The sequence below is a fragment of the Nuphar pumila genome, chromosome 15 (genome assembly GCF_984573655.1).
Source record: "Nuphar pumila chromosome 15, dmNupPumi1.hap1.1, whole genome shotgun sequence".
Lineage (NCBI taxonomy): Eukaryota > Viridiplantae > Streptophyta > Magnoliopsida > Nymphaeales > Nymphaeaceae > Nuphar > Nuphar pumila.
Genome location: NC_143263.1, coordinates 5,185,419 through 5,201,097, shown reverse-complemented (window position 1 = coordinate 5,201,097; position 15,679 = coordinate 5,185,419). Strand labels below are relative to the sequence as shown.

The following is a 15,679-nucleotide window of genomic DNA, read 5'->3' as shown; positions in this document are numbered from 1 at the left end:
GCAAGAAGGGCTGGAGCGTAAACCCAATGAAAGCTGAAAACCGCTCAAAAGTAACATCAATGACTAAATAAAAAGGAAGGCCATACCAACCAGTATGTACATGGACCGAACACAGCAAAAATCAAGAATCATACATGCATTTGATAGAGTTAACACGCAACTAAGTAGGGACGATAGGGGAAAATATAACATAATGAAAAATCGGGGCTTAGAGCAACCTCCCTTTTCATGGACTGAAATGGAGGAGTGCTCAAGCTTCCGAAAGTGCATTCTAATCCATTCAAATGCCATGCATACACGGATGCAATAAGCATTAGATTTCATGCTTCAATTCTACACACGTTTTTCTCTAGAGCAAAGGAATAAAGTGTCGAATATCACCTTGTTTTTTAAAGAGAAGGGGAGGTTTAGTTGCAAGAGCTCAACGCCAAAAATGGCTCACCTACACTACTCGGCCAAGGGGAGGAGAGAATGAGGAGAGAGAGAGAGTCTCTAAAAAAATTGCCCTTCTTGGGCTCCTTTCCTTCCCAAAAGTTTTTATATCTCTGCATGCCAAATGAATGGTCTGGATTGCACCAAAGGATCCAACGGCTGGAATGGATTTCACACCCCTCTAGGCGGTGACAATGATGCAATATCCTTGCATGGCCGCCCAACTCCTCCATTCAGCACTCGAAATTTGAAAGAGGCTCATAATTGCCTTCTTTGGAAAAGCAAAAAGGGATTTCTTAGAAATCCCATGGGGCATAGCCCCATGCTGATTTCTTAGAGAGGCTCCTCATCTTCATGATGGTGTCCCTGGCACCATCATGAACCAAGACCCAAAAAAAAAAATATCGACTTTTATGGGCAAGACCAATCGTGGCCCTCCCTTTTAAAAATCATCCTACTTATTTTACTAAGATGCCATTGCCCCTGCTGGTCAACTTGACCAGTTGGTCTTGTGGCTAAAATCGTCCCCACATGACCCAAAGTGGTCGACCAAGGGCTTGGTCGACCCCTTGACTAACTATCTCAGAAAAATGTTTTTCATCAATTCATTAATTTTTGTTAATTAGGATCAAAATGTATTATGCCATATATATATATATATATATATATATATATATATATATATATATATATATATATATAGTATTTTTTCCCCAATATAATTATCTTTCGAAGGCTCATCTAAGAAAAAATTTCCATCTTCTACCGAAATTGCTCTTGTATAGGCCCTCGTTCTATTGTTAGGCGGTTCCCCATAAATCACATGCACTGACAGGTTTTCTTCATCGTTTGGGTCTTAAACTCGGGGACAACCCAAATTTGAATATTATAAACTTACCTTTAAAATTTCAGAGGTTAATTCATCACGAATTTTCCTCATTTGCCATTTACATTCTACTTACAGGATTTCAGACCTCGCGTAACCAAACAGGTACAAAAATAAAAAATTCACAAATCACACAAGAAATTTCCATTCACTGAAACACTTTGTATACTATTACCTTAAAATTATCGTGGACCTTACACCTTAGGTCATACTTACCCTCGTGTCTCTGAAGACCACAAGTCCTGCATGCGTTGTCTGATTGGGTCGGCTTCTAAATCTTCTGCCTCTTAGCTTGTTGGCCTCCCGCATTCTTGACTTGCCTACCCTGGGTTTGGCCACTTGTTTGACCTCCATAGTGCCTCTTATTCTCTCGCTCGAATCTCTCTTTATATTGAAACTTTATTCGAGAGGACTCTGCCACATCACCACCGTTGTGCTTAGCCTTATCTTCAGTCATGAGCTTTTCTTTCTCTTGAGGCTTATCTTTCGTTCTCAACTCTCAAAATTCGTACATTGAAGCGTAGTTCACAAGCCGACTGTATTTCTTTATCTGTTGTGGCCCTACCAACCTAAAAATTTTGGATCTCAAGCCCCTCTTAAATCGTCTACACTTCTCTTTCCCATCCGCCACCGAGGACTTGGCAAAATGAGAAAGATAGTCAAATCGGGTTGTGTACTGAGCTACAATCATATCACCCTGCTTTAGCTTCTTGAAATATTCTTCCTTCTCCACCCTTTGACACTTCAGAAATAATTGCCTGTAGAAATTCCTCATAAAGGTAGACCAAGGCAAATAGGTGTCCTGCTCCAAGGTGTCGCGAATAGTCTTCCACCAGTGTTCTGCATCGCTAGTCAAATTTGACACTGTTATCCATACCTTCTGATCTTTTGGACAGTGAATGACATATAAGGTCTTTTCCACTTGCATAAGCCAATTCTCTGTTGTGACGCCAACATGAGTGTCATCAAAAAGTGAAGGTTGCATGTTCTTGAACCTTTCACCCCAAGAGGTGATGTCAGAAATAATCGTTTAGGGCTGACCTTGTTGAGCTTGGGTCTTCTGCAAGAGCTTGTATAGAATGTGGTTCGTGGTATACTCAGTAGGTATCCTTGTGCTTTCTCTTGCTGAGCTTCTCATTGATGATCCTTGTGAGATCTCCATACTCTCTTCTCCCCAACCGCGAGGAGCATGCCTCATAGGGGTACAAAAAGATGAAGGCGCACTCCGAACTGGTACACATTTTGAGGTGAGGGATGATGAAGGCATCCTTCGGGATGGTGCGCTAAGGTGCTTCCCATCCCCAGTCGTTGCGTCGAGCTGCCCCATCTGTCATCTGGCGGCTACAGTATCCTTAGATAGATAGGATGTTCCCCTACAAGTTATCATATATGTTGCATTGAAATTATCACGTAATAAGCTTATTATTATTTGAATCATTTATATCTGCACAAAATTCCATCACATGCCAATAACTACGACACTCATTTGTTCAAAAATATTTTATTTTATTTTATTAATCATCCGAGTACACATAAATAAAATATTACTAATCAAGAAAGAAGAAAACAAAGCAAAACAAGGAATAATTGAACTAGACTAAATAAAGGTAAGTATTCATAAATGCATCGTCATATCACTCTTCAATCCATCTAAAGTTTGGTTCTCTTCTTAAACCCATTCATGTCTATTGCGGGTGAGTCCTAGGAAAAGCATTTAAGTCGTATTGGGGCGAAGCAAGAGTGTAGGTAAGTGAAGCAGGATCAACAGTAGGATCCTTAGGCACATGAAGAGTACCCATATTGTATGGGGGCGAAGCGTGAGTTCAGGTAGGTGAAGCGAGATCACTAGTGGGATCTTCATCCTCGCCTCCTTTCCACAAACTTCTTGATGTTACTCGTCCTTGCTCTAGTCCTGAGCTGCTTTTATTCGCTTCTACAATGTCACTCTCTTGGTTTTTTCATAAAGAAACTCCCCGACCAGATACGAAACTTCTCGATTGACTTCACTCATGGCAGTCGCATAGCTGGCTCGAAACATATGTCGTCCCCATGCACTGGTTATAAGAGACTCTCCTCAAGATGCAAAGTTTGTGCTAGGGGATGCTCTCCTTGCGACTTCTCCTCGAGTCGTCATTCAATCTCTCATCATTTACCTATGTACTGACTGAGCTCTCTGACAGTGAAATTGGTGAGTCTCTCGTCCGTAGGACTGTGACTGTAGTGTCATGATAGTATTGTCGGTACATATCTCTTTCTTCGGCTATGATATAAATTGACAGGGGTCGTGGTATCAACTCTCTAACTATTTGAGCCATGCTCGCCATGACTCCAGTAACTATCATAATTGCAGCGACAAACTCTTCTCTTTATACGATCTATAGCTCAAAAGGGTCTTGCACCCTAAGATCTCTGTGATTATTATGCTCGTTAGTCATTCTTAATCACAAAGCCACTTAATCACTAATGTGTTCTTATCGAGCAAAGACTTATATCATATTCTATGTCATTGAACTTGCTATAAATGATGTACATTTTTGTGTGAACCTGCTTTGATACAATTTTGTAACACTTCGATCTGGGACCTCGAGAGTTCAAGTTCGGTTGATATTACTTCCCAGAGAGAAAGCATACAAAGTTCACACAGCGAAAACATGACTAATTTTGTTTTCATTCTTTTGCCAATAATGCATTTTCTTTCACAATGTTTATCATTCATAACATGGGAAAATAACAAGTAAATAAATGTTCAATGACAAGAAAAATAAAAACTACTAAGTGCTCTGCCGAAGAAGAAGTAGCTGATCACGTTCTACTTGTGCTAGACTGGAACTTACAGTTGTAATTATACAGGGAGGTGAGTCTACAACCCAATAAAAAATAATTATAAACAAATAAATACTTTAACTTACAACTGTAGTGGACTTTAAGCCCCTAGTCTGAGTTTAGTTTTTAACACACCATACGAGTTTGTATATTTTAATTATCCTCCCATTAACTCTCTTAAACACTTTGTCACACAAAACTAACCCTAGGTCGGCTATATCGGTCATAGTTGTATATGGGTGTAGGAACCCACGTAGAACACTCCAATTCTACATATTGGTTAGACTATGAACCATGCACTCCCAGTGATCTCCGGACTACCAGGCGCTACAATGAAACAAAAATGAGACCCCGTTGGTAGCTAGCCGAGAGGTTAGGCTCAATCTCAATTTCGGTATGGTTCATTCTACATCCTAACTATGATGTTTTTCAACCATCCATGGTCGTCTAGAGTGTGAGTATAAACTTAAGTCATAAATTAAGTTTATCGCATTGAACCACATTTTCAAGCTCGTATTTCACTCGTTCTCTCACGAGTGATATCGTAAAATGATCACGATGGATCTCACTCTTTAATCTCAGGACGACATTAGGGTTCACACTTATCTCATACTAAGCATGCAACGATGTAGAGTGTCTACATCGTTAAATCACCGGCGGCCTACTCTCAATGGCAGCTGCACTTTGATCGCGAACCGGGTAGCCCTTACTACAAGTCGTTACTTCCAGAATTTAAGAAGTTATGCATGCTAATCTCAATATAACCATTCACATGACATGAATAGAATAAAAGGACTCAAGTCTAATTACAATCTCATCATGATGCATGTTATTTGCAATTTATCACACATATATGCTATCACAAAATAATCTCTTTCTAATATGCATGACTAACATGTGTATGTAATCATCTCATAATTTCATGCATGATCATTTTATGCACATCATGTTTACACTCAAAAGCTATATTCCTAATCATGCTAATTCATAATATTACAATAACATGCAATGAAAAAAAAATTATTTACAACTAAAATTACTTATAATATCTCTTACCTCGAATACGAATACTGTGTTGTAGTCGCAATCGAGTCTCAAGATGCTTTAACGGTAGGATCTGGTCATTACATAAGCATATTCGTATTAATATACATAACTTCTTATATTTTAACAAAATTACCAAAATACCCCTCTAAATTGACTCATGAAACCTTGATTTTTGTGCCCATGATTTGACCAAAACCAAATGACACAGAGATTCCCCTTTACGATAAGAGTCCAATGTACCAAACCTCACTTAATTCCGAGTTTGAAGTGCAAAGTTATGCCCTTTTTACCAAAACAAATCTTGGGTACACACAAGGGTACTTTGGTCATTTTGATAATTATTCTCAAAATTCAAAAATAAATCACACCCTCGATCTTGATCCGTTTATGATCTAGATCCAGAACTGTCTGACTGGATCTAGACCCATTTTTTATCTGGATCCAGAACTAGTCCATCCAGCAATGAGTTGGATCTGAATCCAGCTCTAATCTGGATCAATGACTATCGCATTGGATCCAGACCCAGTACTGATCTGAATCAGATCCAGTTCTATTCTACATCCAACACAGTCAGACAGAATCCAAACCCATATATCATTGGATCTAGTTCTATTTGGATTGGTCCAGACTGACTGGATCCGAACTGAAAAGTGAGACCCAGTCAGACCTGACTCGATCTGGTTCATACCCAAACCGGTTCGATCTGTCTGAGATGATCCAAACCGGTTCGATCTTGACCGGTTTCCATATGAACCGGTTTGGTTCTGTTTTGGTTCGACCTGAACCGGTTTGACAAAGATTTTTTTTCTTCATTACAACTCGCTGGCTGCCATGGCCACTGACCCTTTTTTATCAGAAAAAGAGAGGAGGAAAAGAAGAAGAGACCCCTTACCTGCTATCGCCGACCCCAAAAATTTGATAAATCTCTGATTTTTTTTTTCTTTCCTTCCACGCCTTTCTCTCTCCCTCTTTGCTCACTTGATGCGTGGTGGAGGGGGGCTGGGTGAAGGGGATGAGGATAAACTTCACCCTCTCTTCACCCCCACAGGCGGTTCCCCTAAATGGGGAACCGTCTTCCCTGGTTTTTTTTTTTTTACTTTTATCCCTTCTGACGATTTTGTCGGGGTGGGGGGTTGATTTTATACATGTACAAAGATTTTGTGTTTTTTGTCAGCCAAGTACTTTGCAATGTACTTGAGCCCGATCACTGGATATGCTCTGAGATATTCAAATGTCTGATCGGTGAGAATATTTGATAACCAATATAGTGCAAGGGTACAAATGCCAAAACACTCTCCGTACACATCATTGCGAGCTTGTTTGGATTCTTAGCATTGAAGGGAAATGAATTCTCAAAAAAATTCTGTCCTTATTTAGGTTTCAGGCTTTTGCATGTTTACAAAGTTGAGAATCAGATTTCCCCGTTTTATCTGCAAAATTCTACAGACAAGCCAAACACATGAAATCATGAAGATTCATAGATTCCAAGAACCGCCATCAGGCATGAAGACAAAAGTTGGATGAAGATGTGATTAAAACACTTTCATGAACTTTGCACCTTTCACAGGACAAAGTAAGCATACTGTATATTTCAGTTATGCTTATTTGAATTGTATACATTTTTTGGAATTCATATGTTCTTCAGTGATCTTTTACTTGGCTGATCATCTTCGCAGATTTATATGAACTAGAGGATAAATTTTCAGCATACAACAGGAAGTGAGTCTGAATGCTAGTATTAACATACCTCACTTTTCAAAGGAAGCACTGTAACCATCATGATTTTGGCTGTGGCCCTTTATTTCTTATATTTCTAGCAATTACTAATTGGTTACCATGCCCATGCTGGTGATTCTGCTAGATGAATACTGTATTGGTTGACAGCCGCAAGTTCCAAGGTGGTAAAAAATTTACAAACAGTAAAGGAATTATGTCATTATTCAATAGCCTTACCCCCCAAAAAAAATCTGATTTAGCTACATTTGGTTATCAAAAAAATCTTTAAAGTTATATAATTTTCAAGCAATTTTAGCTCAACTAACTGGTGCGATGTAAAAAACTATCTTCTAGCATGAGCAAAATTTGATAGCTGAGTCAGTAATTGTCACACTGTTCAGATGAGGGGTCTTAAGTCAGAATGACACCAAAGAAGACTCCAACTTTTCCCTACCAAAAATAAAAGAAAAGAAAAGAAAAGAAAAAGCCATATCTTGTGTATATGTTAAGTTCAATCATACTTCATGATCTGAGACTAACTCATGGTCTCTTCCTCTCTAATAGGAATTGAATCTGATGAGTGTACCCAAGGTCCATATCCACTACTGTGTGGTCCAGAGGATGACTCAGGATGACTCACTGTGAGTTATGCTGTGTTGGGAGACGTGATAGGAACTTTGAGCACTGATGAAAGCTCTGCTCATCGTGCTTCCCATAGTTGGAGCTTGGGGAACTTCTGTCCGTCCTTCGAGCATATCCACAATTGAAGACATTGTAGGCCTAAGCGTGGGAGATGGGATGGTGCAAAGAAGAGCAATTTTAAGCATTCTTAATGCCTCTTCCTCTGAGAAGTCTGACCCTAAGCTTGGGTCTACCAGTTCCATGAGACGCCCCTTCTCTTGTAGAACATAAGCCTGGAGCAGTATACCACAGCTGTTAGTGCATCATTTCTTAGTCATGCCTACAGATTCAAATTATGACAAACTTATGCAGTCATCAGCATTCTAAATGCAACACTTTCATTGGAATATTTGAAGATGATCTTTTCAAGTTGGGGTTCAAGAAGAAACTGTAAAATCAGGACATAACATAAATTACAAGTTTTCACGTAGAAAGAAATTACCAATCTTGTTAACCTACATAATAAATTGAGAAGTTGCTTGTCCTGGTAGGGTATTTTGGAAAGTTCCACAGAAGAAAACATAGCTTCACTGGTTTCACAAATAAAAGCTTATTCAACTTGGGCTTTCGATATTGTAATGCTATCCAGAATATATCCACAATTATGCCAGCTCCTTTAAGCCTATCTGGAATAACAAATTCTGTTCTTCACAGTTAACCAACATGGCAACTACTGATACCATGATATCTATGGAGGAGAGTCTAAGCAAGCTAATGCCTTTCTAGGTCTTCTATGACAATTTGGTTTGACAACTAATGCACAATGAGCTATAAAGAATGCAATTTTACTTAACATGGTTTAAATCCACTACGGACATGGAACCTCATCGGAGTAAAGGAAGAAACAAATAGAGGACACAGGTCATCTTCTTCTGGTTGAAGGTACTGGGCATTGTTGATGAGTTTCCTTTGGGAATGCAAGTTAGGTGCAGCATTAGAGGATCAGGTGGTCCTCCAAGCCAAAACAAGGTTATGCAGGTATGGATCTAAATGTGAGATGGAATAGCAAAAAACCACTATCTTGACTGAATAGTCCAGGACACAATTTACGGTGGGGATCTGAGTGCAACTAAATGTGTCCTAAATTATTCCATTCAACAAAATGGTGTTTCCACCATGTAATCCCCATTTCATAACTTAAAATAAATATACAAACAAGGAAAACATTGGTTGTATATATGCTCAGATGAGTCTAGCATGACCATATGGCTTAGTGCTGCAAGATGCAGCTGTGTCCAAAGGCTACTGAACGATGCTAAATAACAGGTACTTCGTTGTCCAGTGATATCCACAAAGCACTGATATTTGTGACTATGATTTCTTCCCAACCTCACCTGCAAATTGCTATACCCTCGTCAGTCGTGGAATTTGCTAGCAGATTTTCATATTCATTCGACCATTGTGTCTGTAACCTAGCGGTTGCAAAACGGGTTGGATCAGGCTCGACCTGGCACTGGATCAGTTTTGGCTCTGGTTCTAGATCTAGATGAGATCAAATCTATGAAAAACATCTCGAGCCTGCCCTGGCCTACCCGTGTCTTGAGTCTCCTTGCACGCTATTTTTTAATGGAAACTACAGAAAAAATGGCGTGTCCTTTCAACTGTCTTTTGACATGGTCTAAGCCTCTAGTTTGCCTAGAAATGTCTGTGGTTACCAACGGGGCTCTGCTTGTTTGGTAGGAGCTGTTAGTGCATGTTACGATGTGTTGGGACGTTCCAAGTTCAAATCCCAAATGGTATGATGTAACAATCATGCTCTGGGGCACAAGCAATCACTTCAGTAAAGATATTTATATTACTTATTATCATGATAAGAATATCTTCATAGCTATGAAACAGTTAGAAGAACATACCCAGTCCAAAAGGAATGCGAAATCCTCCTTTGGCATGGAATGTGCATTGTTTTTACCACTCACAATCTCTAAGGCCACAACTCCAAAGCTGTAAACATCTGCTTTGTCTGTTAAGTATCCCCGTGTAGCATATTCAGGAGCCATATATCCTCTGTCATTGATCATTTTAACTTCAGATTGTCAATTGGAAAGACCAAAATTGCTTCTCTATCTCTCTCACAAATGATACATAATTGTAGTATCATTTGATCTTTATTTTCGCTCCAAAAGAGAAGAGTTCTACTAGAAAAATAAAATGACCTTGCAAACAAACAAGCCTGTTACGGTACAATAAACAATTACTAGCATTCTTAGCTTCATTTTTTCAACATCAAAAGCATAGATAAACCAGGAAACAGTAAATAAACTAAATCACTATTAGATATTCAAAAAGCACTGAAGACAGAAAAATGCATAAAAACATTTGTCAAGCTGTACTTGCATTGCATGCACAAAGGCACAGGGGGGGGTGTAGAGAGAGAGAGAGGGCACTTAAAATATTGACTCACATGGTTCCAGCTATTCGTGTGCTGATATGTGTATTATCCCCTTCATTAAGCTTTGCTAAACCAAAGTCTGATATTTTAGCATTAAGGTCCTCATCAAGAAGAACATTTGTAGCTTTGATGTCTCTGTGAACAATCTTAAGTCTAGACCCTTCATGAAGATAGGTTAGACCTTTTGCAATTCCTATGCAGATCTTGCATCTTGTTGGCCAATCCAGTTTCAACAGGTGCTCAGTTGGCCCTATAATCACCAAATGGTTCTGTGTTAGCCTTGGTTTAGTGAACCACGACACACCAGAAAAAATCCACGATGAAGATGAACATAGATCCTGTATGAATGGTAGAGTGATGTGTCCAGATTTATGAATTACCGTCGTGTAGGGTATGAAAATCTTACCAAATAGAGCATGTGCAAGCGAATTATTTTCCATGTATTCATATACTACCATCAATTGTTTGCCTTCTACACAACAACCAAATAGCTTCACAAGATTTGGGTGCTGCAAAGCTGATATCATGCCTATCTCATTCAAGAACTCCCGATTGCCTTGTTTTGATTTTGACGAAAGCTGTTTTACTGCAATTATGGTACCATCTGGCAAAGTTCCCTGCTTTCAAAGCAGCGTACAACATAAGGAAGAAAACAAACAGTATATTCCAAAAAGTAAATTGTAAACAATATTTGAGAAGTTGGGTTTCCTTCGCTGACCTCTCCAAACATTGCACAAACAACGCAGCACTACGGTAGATATTTTGTTTTGATTATATCAGCCCAGAAAATTATATAAATACTAAAAACTCTGTAGATTATCATGCAGAAAAAGTGTGTAACACTGCAGTATTCAAATTCCGCACCTGTTGAAGAAAAGGTGAGCGACATACCCGTTATGGTAACAATAGCTTGCCGATTATTTTTGCAAATATATTATATACATACATTAACACGAGATTAATCGAGCCCAGCAGAGTTTAGCAGCTTGACCAGGCTCGACTCATTTATGCACATCGAGCCTGGACTTGTGTTCAAGCTCGGCTCATTTATATTCACGGCCGAGCTTGAGCTGAGCTAGCTCAACTCGTTGTGCATCCCTAATATAAAAGAATGACCTATAATTTTTTGTCAATTCTTTACCTGTTGCCCTATAATTTGCTGCATTATCAGTGATAAATTGAACTATATTTTCAGGCTTTACCTCTTCCACAACCTCATCAAACACCTTGAGCAATACACTTGTTGTCTTGGGTGTATCAGACAGATCTATAGATTTAAAAAACATAGTTCCTTTGGGGCAATAGACAAGAAACTAGTTATGATATTTGCCATGACCTAAAAATCAAAACAATTTGCCACATTAAAAGGAGTACAGGCATTATAGAACCATATCTCAATTGCAACATTCGCCTCCTCGACTAGATGTTGAGGAGTTATAGTAGTACGAATATCGGGTTTCACTCCACGGACAGTCTTAGGAGGAAAATACTTTTCCTCTTTCTCGTTTTCTTTTTCTTTTTGTGTCTGCGACACTACTACTAGCACCAGTTACACAATTTCCCTTCGTTGCAGAACTTTCTACTTCTGATCCTATGCTAGGGACTCTAGCATCAGAAGTAGGGAGCTCATCTTCGTCATACACATCATCTCAGGGCTGCCCATACCCCATTTCTGCTTCATTCATCTCTCTTGTCTTTTTTCTTTCAGACCATAAAGTAATTGTTGGCATTGTCATTTTACGACATCTGACAATTTCTTTGACCTGCATGTAGAAACATTGAGATGTGTCCCGGCTAAATGATGTTTCAACCGAGAGATACCACCTGAAAAAGTATTTCTACAGTAGTTGCACTCGATTTTTAATCGATTTTTACTCACTACACGATTGCACCATTGCCATGCTGGATTATCTGATGTCATCTTTTCCAAAAAAAACTCAAAAAAAAGCAAAGAATAGGGATTTTTTTACCTTAACCCACTTTCATGAGTGAAAAAAGGGGTAGAAATGCACTCTTACTTGAGCAAACCGCAAAACCCTCTCCCTTGTAAAGGATCGGCCCCCAAATCGCTCTCACGGCTCCTAGGGCGCGTGAGTTCCCCTCTAATGGACTCTAGAGAAATGGAGAAGTTGACCCTCAAGAGACCTTTAAAACCCAAAACTTAAAAAAGTGACTTTTGGTCCTTTTAAAGTGCACCTCTGCTGTATCGTACAATATGCCTTGTATCGTATGATACAATACAATACAATACAGGGGGTGTATCGTACTGGACACCCGATATAGGTACGATACACACTCATATGATCATACCGCGATAGAGTGTGTTGTTAAAATATGTTGATCCTTAAATGTACATATATATATATAAAGATACGTATACATATATATATATATATATATATATATATATGTATACATATCTCTATTTATATATATAATATATATATTTTATCTTCCTAAAATACTCTCAAGGGTATTCTTGTAAATTAGCATTTTACGCATATTCCAATTGGAATATGCATTGTAATTTTTTACTTTATTTTTATTTTTTGTTTTTTATATTTTTGGATTTCGTACCACCTTGGGGGCCTCCCAAAAGTGACGTTGGGAGCCCCCAACAGTCACAAATGTGACCGTTGGGGGCTCTCCAACGTCCCCTTTGGGAGCTCCCAAGGTGGTCCCTTTTCATGCTTATAAATAGGGGATTTCCCCTTTGTATTTAGCATTCTTGAGGGAGCTTATGCTCCATTGTAATGGGGTTTTTATCCCTTCTCCATTATTCTTCAATGATATGCAACTTATGACTTTATGTCATATTTTTCCCTCTTTATGGGTTTTATGTGTTAGCACATTATGTGCTTATGTTGTTTCCCTTGAATGGGTATATTTGCACTCCACGTGCATAAGTATGGGTTCATTATTGAACCCAATGTATTCCAAGTCACTTTCTAACATGGTATCAGAGCAAGGTCACGATGGGGTTGTCCTTTGGTGCAACGGAAAGCGTGTCGCTCAAGAAATGGTGAAGTATTCATTGCTCTTCCTTTTTTGCTTTGAAGTTATTCGGTATGTATCCCTTTTATTAAAATATTATGCATTTGAAAATATGTTTCTTGCATATAGTTTGTTCGTTTAATGGTTATGATATTTGAATTATGTCTTTTCACATTTCGTGTGCTCGTATTTTTTAAAATTATCTCCCTCAAATTTGGTGAACTCGTTTGTTGTTCAAATATATAATTTGTGTTTATCGAACTACTCATCGCCTATGTCACAGGGATTCGGCTAGCAGGGTGCCGCACCCGCGTCGACGCGACTCGACGCGGGTGCGGGTGCGGGTGCAGTACCGGGTGCTGTCAAATGATCCTGGGTGCGTTGACCGCACCCAGGATCATTTAAGTCCATTTTTTTTTGGATTTTTTTTTTAAAAAAAAATTGCCCTATCACCTATGCTGCGATTTTTTTTTTAAAAAAAAAACTGTTGACAGCAGCTGTCTGTCAGCTGTGACAGCAGCTGTGACAGCAGCTGTCAGCTGCTATTCTTTTTTTTAAAAAGCAGCTCTGTCAGCTGGATTCTTTTTTTTAAAAAGCAGCTGCTGTCAGGTGGCTGACAGCTGCTCTATTTTTTTTTAAAAAAAGCAGCAGACAGCTGCTTTTTAAAAAAAAAATGGATTTGTAAGGGAGGGGAACCCCGATCCTATATATATATATATATTGACATTTTTGCCCCTGCCGCACCCCCGCACCCGAGTTTTTTGGAAGTGCCGAATCCCCGCACCCGCACTCGCGCCCGCACCCGCACCCATGTGACATAGCTCATCGCATATAATAGCAATTTATATATAATTTATGCTAAAGTAATGATCTTTGCTTAAAATTTCTTAACTCTCATATGAACCCTAATTTGATTTGAGTTACCCTTTTGATTATGAATTTTAGTGCATTTTTTGAAAAATTTGATATAATCCTTATATGAAACTCTCACATCTAAAAATCTTTGTTGAATCCTAAAGTAGTTCTTGTTAATGATAACTTATAAGAACTCCTAAAAGTTTTTCAATGTTTCTTTTTTGAAAATTTGTTTATGATAAACCATTAGGAAAGATTTTTTAAAAGGAATTTCTCACACTACATAGAGTGCATAGTTCATCTTTTGCATCCTTTTGGTATAAATGATTTCTTTTTCATCTTTATAAACTTGTTGGTTTGTATTTTTCATAAGGTTTCGAAACCTCTTAATAATATTTTTTAAAAAAATGCCTACATTGACCATAATATGGTTTTCTTTGTCCTCAATTGCAATTGTTAAAGTTTGAGAATTTCAAGCATTGCTCTTTTTATAAAGTGCATACTTGCTCGCTTTTGTGTATTTTTGTGTTTTGTGCACATTTGTTTCTCAAATATTTGCGCTTGTATGCATTCCCTCTTTTTTATGAAATACATGCCTTAGTGCATGTTTGTTTACACCTTGGTGTGTATTTGTTCAAGTATTGTATGAGTGCCTTCGTGCACATCTTTTATAAAGCCTTTTGTGCTCACATGTGTATTGTCTCTTCGTAGACATTTTTGCATCATGGAGCCTTTATGCACATTTATTTTTGTGAAAAATATAATGAATTTAGATATTGAGTCCTTTTTTTAAATCATTGTAAGTGCTTTTAGCACTTTGAATGTTTCCACATATCTCATCACAATCAAAGGTTTTTTTAAAAATTGTTGTATGGGATTTAATCCCAAATTTATAAATTTTCAAGTGTTTTAAATATTCATTCCTTGAGTATTGTGTTAAAGCCTTCTTTGTGAACCATTATGGTTCTTATGATTTCTTTGATTAAAAGCTTGATTGTCTTGATGAATTCTTTATGTTGTTGTGTTTATTGCTTAATAAGTCCTTTTTGGTATAAATGACTTGTTTGAAGATTAAGCATAATTTGTGTTTATGCAAAATTGTTGTTATAAAGCACATTATTGATTATTGGACCTTTGATTCAATTTCTTAATCGGTCCTCTTTTCTTTGAAAAATGATTCTTTAAGTGTTTATTGCCTTTTTGTGGCATTTATATTTGTCCATCACATGTTCTTTAATGCATCTTTTATTTGGCCTTATTATCGTTGTATTAGAGATGTTTGTTGAGGTGAGTTATGGGCACCTTGGGACTCTAAAATGATTTGTTGTATGATCTCTAATTATGAGTGTCACTCATTTTTTCTCTTGTGGCCATTGATATTATGGATGCTTCTATGTAAATGTGATAGACATATGGTGTTTTAAAACCTTAAATGTTTTAAGGTATATTAAAAATCAAGGGTTTTGGGATTATTGCCCAACCTTTTCTTGTTTATGAATCTTATGAGTGCATTTGCACATTTATGATTTTATGTTCTTGTGATTTTGCACAAGTATTCTAAGTGTTCTTGGTGTGTGTATGTTCACACATTTGTTCTCAAGAATTTTATTTTATCGATTATAGTATCTTGTTGAAGATATTTTTTACATGCATGTTATTGTTATGAGAATTCATTTTAAAAGGAGTATTGTTTTATTCGAGGTTTATTTTCATTACAAGTTTATTGCCTCAAAAGTCTTTTCCTTTTATGCCCATTATCTAAGTGTCATCATATGTAGACAAGAATTTTATTACACCTTCGTGTGTTTTTAGCCCTTTGTTGGCTTTTGCTCTCTTGGTCTAGTAGCTGAACACAC

The 15,679-nt window shown here is 37.9% G+C and overlaps 1 protein-coding gene across 8 annotated transcripts in view; it reads right to left on the bottom strand.

Moving 5' to 3' along the window:
- Window positions 1-7,252: 7,252 nt before the first annotated feature.
- LOC149814237 (putative LRR receptor-like serine/threonine-protein kinase At1g07650) overlaps window positions 7,253-15,679 on the bottom strand; it is a 36,104-nt gene continuing 27,677 nt past the window's right edge. For 5 of the 8 annotated variants that reach the window (XM_089990116.1, XM_089990117.1, XM_089990122.1 and 2 more), the window contains 3 exons: window positions 9,987-10,591; window positions 9,439-9,589; window positions 7,253-7,818 (listed from right to left, as the gene is read on the bottom strand). In XM_089990116.1, the coding sequence (XP_089846242.1) occupies window positions 7,531-7,818; window positions 9,439-9,589; window positions 9,987-10,591 (1,044 nt within the window). In that variant the 3' untranslated portion in view covers window positions 7,253-7,530. Of the gene's footprint in view, window positions 7,819-9,438; window positions 9,590-9,619; window positions 9,756-9,986; window positions 10,592-15,679 lie in introns of those variants that run through there. The other 3 variants (XM_089990119.1, XM_089990121.1, XM_089990120.1) reach the window with 3 other exon arrangements.